At 38.4% G+C, this 10,883-nt stretch overlaps 1 protein-coding gene across 1 annotated transcript in view; it reads right to left on the reverse strand.

The window, feature by feature from the left end:
- Window positions 1–257: 257 nt before the first annotated feature.
- CUNH2orf88 (chromosome unknown C2orf88 homolog) overlaps window positions 258–10,883 on the reverse strand; it is a 15,254-nt gene continuing 4,628 nt past the window's right edge. The window contains exon 2 of the mRNA XM_008835624.3: window positions 258–4,569. Coding sequence (XP_008833846.1) covers window positions 4,107–4,406 — 300 coding nt within the window. The 5' untranslated portion in view covers window positions 4,407–4,569 and the 3' untranslated portion in view covers window positions 258–4,106. The remainder of the gene's footprint in view (window positions 4,570–10,883) is intronic.

Below are 10,883 nucleotides of genomic sequence, written 5' to 3' on the forward strand. Positions count from 1 at the left end.
ATGCCTCATAAAATTTCCTGTTAGTGTATTTAAAAATACTGTACTAGAAAAGTTCCTCTTTTTAAGTTTTTTTAATTATTTTTATTTTATGTGTATGAATGTATTGCCTGCATGTATGTAAGTGCACCCATGTCATGAGGTGCCCATAGAAGCCAGAAGAGGGCACAGATCCCCTGGAACTGGAGTTATGGATAGTTGTTAGCCTCCATGTGGGTGCTGGGAATCAAACCCAGGTCCTCTGCAAGAGCAACCAGTGCTCTTAACCACTGAGTCATCTCTTCACCCTGAAGAGTTCCTTTTATAAACATTAAAAATGTCAAGTAAAGAAAAAAAAGTCTTCTGAAGTTTTTTCTTTATAATGTTAACTCAGCCTTAGCCTTTCCTAAAGTCATCAGAATACCTACCCCTGTTGGGAATGAAAACAGTATTCTTGTTATATGCAGTATTTGTTAATCTGGAAGAATGAGGAATTAAGAAATTCCTGTCTCTAAGATAGACATACTGCCTTTTGTAAGTTACACTAAGCCTTCGTGTGATAATTAAACAGTTAAAACATAAATATTTTCAATAATTGGTATTCAACAGGATGTTTTTAAGGTATGCAAGAAACTGTGAAGAGTTCTAAAGTCCTTAAATTTCTAAGTCAGAACAATTTTTATATTAAAAGTCAGCTAATCATATTTTGTAACTTACTGTAATGTCTCCTTAATTCCAAACTCCTGCAAACTAAGAGAACTTGAGATGTATAAGAACAAAAACCCAACAGAACTGAAAAGGGCACTGAGGCTCATGCCCTGCATTCGAAACCACTGCTTTAAATTCTCTCAGTTCTTAGTCTGTTTGACATGAGGGCTTTTCCTTCCAAACAGTACAGAACAGGTCTGAAATACAGATGCCATGGTGTTGGACATGCTCTACATTTCTGTTTTTGAAGCTCCTAAATTAGACCTTAATGACCCAAGAAATTATCTGTACAAGTACACTTCTATTTACTTCATACTTGGTAGCAATACAGAATATAAGGTTTTATGTTAAAAAATGCCAAAGTGTACTGTGTTGAAAAGAATTTGCTTCAATTGAATGATAACTGACAGCTAATTGCAACTAGACTTTTATTACAGTTACAAAAAATGTTTTCACAAAAATATTTGGGGAAAAAAATACTACTTCATAGTTAACATTGGGAAGAAAACTTGCTAACAGAACTTGAGTTCTATAAATCAAGAGACAGTTTTATTCTTTAGAGCCAGTGCTGTGGCTCCAAGGAAGACATGGCTTATTTGGTCATTTCAAGACCAGATGAGAGCATTTTGTTTAGACACTGTATTTGTTAGAACTTTATAAAGTACTGTTTCTAGGCAGCAATTATGTTTCTAACTTCCGATTCCTAAAATAATACAATGTAGATGTGCACTCTGTCTCCTCTCATCAAATGTCATTGATAAGTAGGGTATGAGTATCATGCTAATTCTGTGTTTATTTTTAGTGCTTACAAGATAATTTGACACAAAGTATTTCTTTGGACCTAAGAGAATCATTTTTGTCCCCTTCATAATTGTGCTTTATATGGTAATAACCAAGGCAGATTGGAGAGAACTGACAAGGCAACTAAAAGGGGAATTCTAGGATCAAAGGCCTGTGACTGAGAGGTACAGGAGGCAGACAGCAGGAAGGAGCAGTGAAGCACGCTGGGGGTTGAGAGACTCGTAAATAAGGAATCAGTCATTTCTTTCCTCTGCCCATATGCTGCCACAGTTGCCCTGGAGGTCCCTTTGCTGATAGAGGTGCCTCTGCCCTTACACTCGTGTTCCAAACAGGCCCTTGTCCAAGTGCTAATGAGTCTTTCAGGATCCACTTCACAGGACTCTTTTTCTTCTCACTCAAGAAAGTGAAGATCAAATGCTTGAATATAAAGGTATGAGAGGCGCCTAATTCCTTACTAAATATGTTTCATTGCCATCAAGGCCAAACTTTATCCTAATAACTATCCAATGGAGTATAAATTCTGTTTATTCAACTCTTCTTCTCCCACATGATTTATCCACTAACCCAGTGTGTAAGTTTTGTACTTTCTTGTTCATGGGTTGACATACTTCAGCATATATTTCAAAGATAGATCTTGGAAGATATTATGTACATCGTTACAAAAGCATGACTCAGGGTGAGGGCATTTTACTTGCACCATGGAAAAACTGCCACTGCAGTTGCTGAGAGAGGGTGACAGCACAGAGTAGACCTCTCGCTAGATGTGGATCTGGAGCCTTCCTGTCCTACCCTTGAAGGATAAGCACAGGACAAAGAAATAAACCTGAAGCTAAAATACTTAGCTGTAACTCAGACCCACTTGCCATTGTCCCTGGGCAAATTAAAGGATTTAGTGGAACATGCTGCTTTCTATATCTTTGTGTTCTTACCAAAATATGCATTGTTTTATATCCTTAATTATACTTTTAAATGGCAAATGACCTTGCCACAAGTGTCCTATGAAAAAAATGAATGAAAGATAGTATAATCTCAGCTTTTCATGAGTCATTAGTAAAGACACTCAAAACTGTACTTCCCCTCATAAGTTAGACGTACTTATGTAAAACTTGGCCTTATGTGCACGTAGTTGTAAGAGCAGGAGCCATTTTCAATTCTTTTGTCTGCTAGATTAAGTGTAGTGAGAAGTCTGAATCCCAGGGCTCATTGAAATTTGCATGGAATGATCGATCCAAAAGCAAACTGAAGGATGGCACATCAATCGCCTATTTCTTTGCTCCTATAACTTGGTGGATTCACGCTATTTGACTGCAGGTATGAAAGTATTAAAATTAGAGGTAGCTTTTCTGCCTACTGACAAAAGCCAAATAACATGTTCAGTTCATTAAAGACATTATGTCTTTTTCTATCATTCTTTAGATGTCAATGACACTGGTGCATTATCTTTAAAGTCTAACATAAATGGACTCATTTCCTTTCCATTTATAAACTCAGTGTTTAGCATAGCTTCATGAAATGTAATTCTAGATGCTCAGCACTATTTTCTTTCAGATTTTGTCCTTAGCATTTTCCTCCCTGTCTCCTAACTCTTCTGTTACTATTGATCTTTAAACAGTTTTTAGTCCTTTAAAAAAAGATGTGTGTACACTATGACAGTTTAAAAAAATGGCTATGAAAATAGCATAATGTATGGCCTAAAATGTCCTAAAATGGCATGTGTTACTGAAAAAAACAACAACAACAACAACAAAAAACCCACGGCAATCTGGGTTTCATGAGTCAGTGACAAAATGGAGCAAGTCCCTTGTACCATTGTCCCTAGGACAGTAAGGCTTCATGTGTTTAGCCCTGACACCAAGCCCTAATTTTACCTTGCATACTGGGTTTCTGTTATTTTTAACATTTATAAAAGATACTTAAGAGCCTCTTAATGTGATGAACATTAATGTCATGACTTCTATAACATGTCTTTTTAAGATGGCTTTATGTGCGGAGTCATCCAATAACAGCAGTAGTTAAGATCCTGAGGCTCAAAGTGGTAGTTATACTTTTCATCTACAAAAATAAATTTCTTACTGAGAATGGGGTTTAAGGTGGCCTTCTTCTGCACAGGTTGTTTCCTAATGGTAGGTAACATGTCAGGAAGTGGGGATCCTTGACAGTGGTTTCAACAAACTCAACCTTTTGTGGATCAGGATGGCAGGAGTTCCATTCCCTTGCCAAAACATTTTAAGAAAAATCCTTTTCATACCTGGGCTTTTTTGATTATAAATTAACAGAAATAGTCATCTTAAAGTCAGTTCTTTAAAATAACTATTTGGAACTTGGGCACTTTTTATTCAACATTTTCTTTGGTAATGCCAACACTGCCTCAGAAGAAAGTGCTGTGACATACAGCTGATTGTGGTGTCACAAGACCTGTCCAGCCCTTCCATGGACCATAATTCAAGACCAAGCAGATGCAGATTGCTGTTGACATAGAACTGCTTAAAAATCACATTTCATCATAGGCATCCCTACACTAATAACATTATCATAGACATGTTTTTACATCCAGTTGGAATTTTTAAAACTTATTTCATGTATTTAAACTAGCACCAGCTACATCCACAGTTCAGGAAATGTCATTCATTGATGGGGTCAGAGCCCTCACTCTCGATGTATGGAATGTTGTAGTATTTGATGTTTTCGCATGCCCACTGCTGCATGGCATCCTCTATGATTTCCTTGGCCAGGCCCTCTGCATATTCAACCATCACAGTATTGGGTTGTTCCTTCACTTCCTCGTGGACTTTGGGGGTATCTGGAGAAGCCGTCCTAGGTTGGCAGCTGTCTAGCATAAACCCTTCCTGAATCTCTTGTAGCCTCTCAATGTCCAGTGTGGTAGGAAATGGGAACATTTGCTTTGACTTCATGCAGCCCATGTTCAGAGCTTTGGTAGAGTAAATCAGGCGGTGCTGGCAGAGACTACTTCAGCAGCATCTTTGGAAACAATGCAGGGCCGTTCCCACAATGTGGACTGGGGTTTCCCACTCAGCCCACTTTGGCGGTCACTGCTCCCCTTCACCCTTCACGTTTCACGTTTACCTGTTAAGAGAAGGGAGTTTTTATTTTGAGGTTATATGTGATTCAGCGATGTAGAGATAGCACCACAAGTTCTCACTACTCTAGTTCCTCTGGAGAGAAAATGAGCTATCAACAAACAACTTTATCAACTGAGGTAGGGAGAAATCACTCAGTGGGTATAACAGTTCAGAAATAAAACAATTCAAGCTCTTGAAAATTTAATTTTTATTATGTGTATGAGTGTATTGCCTGCATGTAAGTGCACCTGTGTTCTGCAATGCCTACAGAGGCCAGAAGAGGGTGTCAGATCCCCTGAAACTGGAGTTACAGATGGTTATTAGCTGCCTTTTAGGTGTTGGGAACTAAAACAGGGTCTTTTGCAAGAGTGGCCATTGCTCTTAACTACTGAACCATCTCTCCAGCCTCTTGAAAATGTTAGGAACCCTATCTAGATTTATCTGTACCAGCAAGTGATAGCACATGGATCAAATTCCAATCATCTAACTGTTTTAATTCTTTCACAATTTCATATATACATGTTAGATATTTATGATGTACTTTGATCACATTGCCCTCTTACTCTTCCCTCCTCTCCAAACATCTTCTTTTTACCAACAAGCCCATGTGTGTGTGTGTGTGCCACTGCATTTAATTAGGCTAAGCATTTATAAATAAACTTTATCATAATACAGCTCATTTGTTCATTTGTTTATGCATTGTGTGTGGCCGCTTTTTTGCTAACAACCATGAGATTGAATTGTTAGGACAGATTGTGACCACAAGGCTCCAAATGCTTACTCTTTGGCCCTTGGCAGGAAGTGTTTGCTGATTCCTGATCTTAACTGAAGAGAAACAAATCAAAGCAAAGTGTGCTCCTGCCACCAGCCTCACAGGCCTACATGTCTAGAGCTACTATTCAGGGGACTTTGTCCCCTGGTCATATCTGTAGAACTGGAGGAGCAGAGAATGGTGATCCTTACGCTAGTGCAAACTCCAGATAAAACATGTAGAGGAGCCACCCATTTTTTTTCTTCTGAATGAAATATCCCTATGAAGCTATATCAAAAGCTCAGGTTAACTTTAATTATATTTAAAGGTTTCTTCTAAATATCCTCATCCTACCCTTATTTGATGATGTTTAGACAGGAAGTAGGCTGCATGCTGTGGTATATCTTTTGTGAACCCTAGGTCGGTGTCACCGAATGAATCTGAAGATAAACCTTCAGGGTATATTAACACACACACACACACACACACACACACACCCCCCACACATTAGGACAACCACCTGTACCAGAACACAGGTAACATCTTTGAGGATGAGGTCAGCAGTTCCTGTTCACAGTTCTGAGTATCACTTAGTTCTTAGACCTCAGACATAACTTTAAAGTCATAAAACTAAACTTACTGCTTCTAAAACCACTGATCTCTTGAAAGTAAAAACACCATATGCCTAATTCATTCCTAATAGTTTATAATCAAAGGAAAAGTTAACCTTTGCCAGACTTAACTGTAATAGTTTTCTAAAAGTACCTAGTTTTTCTCTTACTAATACAACTGGCCCCAACCACTAAGCAATGATGATATGGGGGGCATAGAGGAATTCCAGTCTTGTATTTTAATTTCCTTTAATTCTGTATGTTTCATGTTCCAGATTTCAAAAGGGAGCACAGAATATGTCCAGTGTCTGTTCTGTTTACTACCTTGAACTGCTTGAAGATTGGGTCTGCCTTGGTTATATATCTCTATCATGTAATGACTTATCCCCAGGCCGTTTTGGTCTGAAGGTTGGTTATGGGAACTAGGCATAGTTAGCATGAAAATGATTAGATAATTCAGCAAGTGTCATAAATAAAAGCATGAGTAGAATCATCAGAATAGCCTGTTTTCTAGGATCTTTGATTCTGCATAAGCAGTTTCTAGTTACATTACAAAGTAACCAATATCAGATTCACCTCATTAAAAAAAATCTGGAAAAATATGTCAGCAGGTATTTTCAGGCTTTAAACAATAAGCAACAAAATACCCAGATCTTAAGAGAAGGGAGACACAGGATATTAAACCCCACACTTGAACATTCGAGGGTTCTGCTTGGAAGTCTTCCAGCATTATTAGAGTTGAGTCCACGGAGGATGGCAGTTCTGCTGTGCTGAGGGAGGAGAAGTCTGCGGTAATGAAACATCTGGGATTTACAAGACATTGAGGAGAAAAAGATGCTGTGGGAGAGGTAAAGGTGTGTAGGGACTTCTCAAAGACAGAGCAGGGATGTGTACATGCAGGATAAGGATCTGAGATAACCAGTGTTGTATAGGACCATCCTTCAATAGACAGATGCCATCTTCCAGAGCTCAGCTTCCTCTGCCTGCTGGCCTTGTTGACTGATGATGCCTCTGCATAAGAGGGGCAGGGAGAATCATGGGACCATCACCTGAGTATCCAAACCAAATCTCTCAACCTATAATAAATAATCTGGCCCTAACTGCACGTGGCCTGAGACAAAGTCTACAGTATATATAGTATATAGACTGGGAAAGACTAAGGGAGGGTCTTTATTTATGTGACTATGGGGAAGCCATCATCCGTGCTTCACTGAAGACTTTACAGTAAGGCCTTAGGAGAGTGCACCAACACTCCTATAAATAAACCCTTACATATTGCTCTGTAAGTAAACCAAATAAACTCATTGAAATTGCTTCCCAGAGTGCATTTTGGTGGAATTGTATCTCCGTTTGTCCTTGGGAACAAGGTGGGGCATTGTTTACATCCTCCCTACACACAAGGAATTTGAGCACCAGCAAACCAAAGACAACCTGCTCTGAGACTCAGCAATGAACCATGATACCAGAATTATCCAGTAGCAGGAATCCTTAGAGTTGTTGGCTAGTCCAAATGAAGAGTTCTAGAATAGGGCTTGGCAAGAGTCTTACAGAGCTAAATAAGTCTATGACTTAGGCTTGTGAGCCATATCACTGTAGACAGTGCTTATGCCCCTTTCAAAATTCATGTTGAAATCTAATCCCTCATGTGATAGTATTTACATACTATTTACACACTATCATATGAATAGAGCCTCTGAGAAATAATTTTAGGGTAATACTGCCCTTATACAGAGACTCCAGAGAACTTCCCTACACTATCTTGACAGAATGCAAGCAAGGAGGCCATTTATCCACCATGGCCCTATGACTCCAAACTGAATCTGCTGGGCCTGAACTGAAATGGACTTCTCAGCACACAGAACGATAAGAAATAAGTTTCTGTTTATAACCACCCAGTCTATGGTATCTGGTTGTAGCAGTCTGAAGAGACTGAGATAGCATACATTACAACTATTCATTTCTGCCGTTACAGCACAAAAGCAGCCAACATATAAATAAATGAGCAAAGTCACATTCCATTAAGACTTCAATTCTAAAAGAAGGGAACCAGCCATTGGCCATGTTGAACTTTAACATGTAACATTTAAGAACAAAATTACCATTTAAACAAAGATACATAATCTGGACTCCAGAATATTCACATTTCTCTGATGGTCTGTTCACTCTTCATTCTTTCCTCTTTGAATAGATTTAATTAGCTAATAGCTTTTAATAGCTTGAAAATTTGAGTAAGTTCTATTAAGTTCTGTTAATTACCAAATGCTGTATCATTTGGAGGTCTAATGGTAATCTTTTCTTGATGAGAAGTGAGGTCATTTTCTCACTTGACACGTCGTCATCTCTTTTTTTTTTTTTTACTGGATAGTTCATGAAAAACACTTATATACATAAAATAAAAATAAAATTTTAAGGTGGACTGAGGAAGACACCAAATACCAATACCAATACACACATCTACACATAGACACATACGAAATACCTGAATTCTTTAACAAATATATAACTGAGTTCTTAATAGTATGTTCATTATTATTTGTTCTTTAATAATGGATACAAGAGGAATATTTTCTCTCTTTTTTTTTTAAGAATCTATGAATTGGGTATTAAGTGTTGGTCCTCTGGAATATTTAGAATCACTGACCTGAACTATAAATTTATAATAGGATCAAATGACCCCAGTTAAACAAACAGACTCCATTTAATGTTCATTCTCTTCACCAAAAAGCAAACACTAGAAAGGGCATAAATATGATTTTGATCTATTTGAAGGTCACCAACAGAACACCACAGTAGTTTCATCATCCGGCTCAGAACACATGTGGGGTGCAGCTGCTCACTAACGGCAGCCTCAGTGAGCTAGCGCCTCTGTAGTCACACTTGGGGCCAAAATTTCTCAAGTGAAAAGGTAGAAAAATTAGCGTTGGTAAGTGCAAGGATAATGTTTGAGGTTCTTGCAAGCCTGACTAGAACTGGAAAGTTTGGTTTCATATATTAATCAGCCTTTACCTCAGACATTATGAAAATTAAGATCCTGTAAGTGAAGGATCTAGAACTTCCTTGGAACAGAGATATGCTGTGCTATCCCCCTTCGTATCTCTCTGGATCACCTCCTAAACCCACGTTCATCAAATTATTACTTATTTTAAGTGATTTAAATCAATATTGTAATTAAGGAAAGAAGTATAATTCAAGATTGCCAACAGTAATCTGGGGAGTTGGAAGTTAGGATGGGGTGATACATTTATCAGCTATGAATACCCCTCAGTCAAACCCTCCATGTAGGGAAAGACAAAGCAGGCATTGTTTCCCCCAGCCCTTCTGGCCTTTACTCTGGGTGCTGTGTGGGTCCCCATAGCTTCTGTTATTGATGACACATATTGAACTTGAACCTGCAGCAGTTCCTCCAGCATTGTAAAATAAGTCCTGGAGGAAAGTGAGAAGTAACTTTTGACTAATTAGTTAAGAAATCATGATCTAGAACCTCTACTCACTGCTGCCCATTGAACCGGTACATGACTCAATTCTAACTGCCTCCTGGGTCACATCTGTTTGCACATATGTGTGATTACATTCGTTTTTAAATCATGCTGTCTTTTATTGGTTTGATTCTCAAGCACTAGTCACTGAACCTAGGACAGCAAAAGAGCTCCCCTGCCTCTAAATTCCATTTCAGTCATTATATAGTAAAACCAATTCAGATACTTTAGAACAGGTAAGAGGTATAAATAATAGAGTATTAAGTGCTATGCACTAAATTAAATTCCAGGCAGCAGTATATTTAATTTTAAATGGTGAAAAGAATTGCTCTCATGCAGCGACACAAGAGAACTCAGTGTTCAAATACACTTGGATTCTAAGCCAAAGACCAAGAATTTTAAGGTTTTGCTATTTAAAGTTTAATGATTCATGACACATGTAACTACATTTCTTTCCCTAAGGACTTATTACATCTATTATCTATATCTGACAGTACAACATTCAGGGGGAGGAAAGGTACACTGAAACATGTTTAAAACTTCTGGCTTTGCCCACTGGATCTCTCACTAATGCAAGGCTATTCTCTCCCTCAGAGCTAGACTCCTTGCAGCATCCTTGCCTGTTTCCTCCTTCTAGACCTTCCTTAACTTGGAATACTCCACCTTCTCCTCATCTCTGCCTAGCACCCTTTCCCCCACTTAATTAAACCAAAGTACTATCTTCAAGGATGGGAGAAGCCCATCTACTTTCTGCAGATTTCCTTTAATCCCTCTAACCCTTCCCCCAAATCCTGCACTGGTATCTAGACTATTGAATTTTTTAAGTGTTGTCTCCTCAGTGAGAATAGTTCTCCTGGGGAGGAGTCATTTTTGATTTGCTTATTAAAGTCTGACCATTTACCAGATATCCATGTATCTGTGGTGTATTAGATGCTGGGAACAGTCAGCTTGATACTGTTCTGTCTTGTTCAGGGTGCTCACATACAAAAGCTGCAAACTTGTAGTGGGCCCAGGGAAATATTTGAAAGTTTTACATGAAGATACCTCCATAGGGGACACATACCTCTACTTCATAGGACTCCATTGTACCCATGTCTTTTTGCTATTCAGTTTCATGAATCTGTTACCTTAAGCCCTTTGTAAAAATAAATAAATAGTTGGGCATGGTGGCCCACGCCTTTAATCCCAGCACTCGGGAGGCAGAGGCAGGCGGATCTCTGTGAGTTCAAGCCCAGCTTGGTCTACATAGTGAGTTCCAGGACAGCTGGGGCTACAGGGAGACCCTGTCTGAAAAAGACCAAAAAAAAAAAAATTTAAATAAATAAATTTCTCAATTCTTCATTTTTAAGGAATAGGAGTAAAATACTTCTTAAAATATAGCGTTCTTTATATACCACATACAATCAAGAGTTACTCCCCAAGCTTTCAACATTATGATACCCTTAATCGGGTGTAAATTGTCCATTGTATTTTTGTCATG

The sequence above is a fragment of the Nannospalax galili genome, unplaced genomic scaffold (assembly GCF_000622305.1).
Source record: "Nannospalax galili isolate Female #2095 unplaced genomic scaffold, S.galili_v1.0 scaffold115, whole genome shotgun sequence".
Taxonomy (NCBI): Eukaryota; Metazoa; Chordata; class Mammalia; order Rodentia; family Spalacidae; genus Nannospalax; species Nannospalax galili.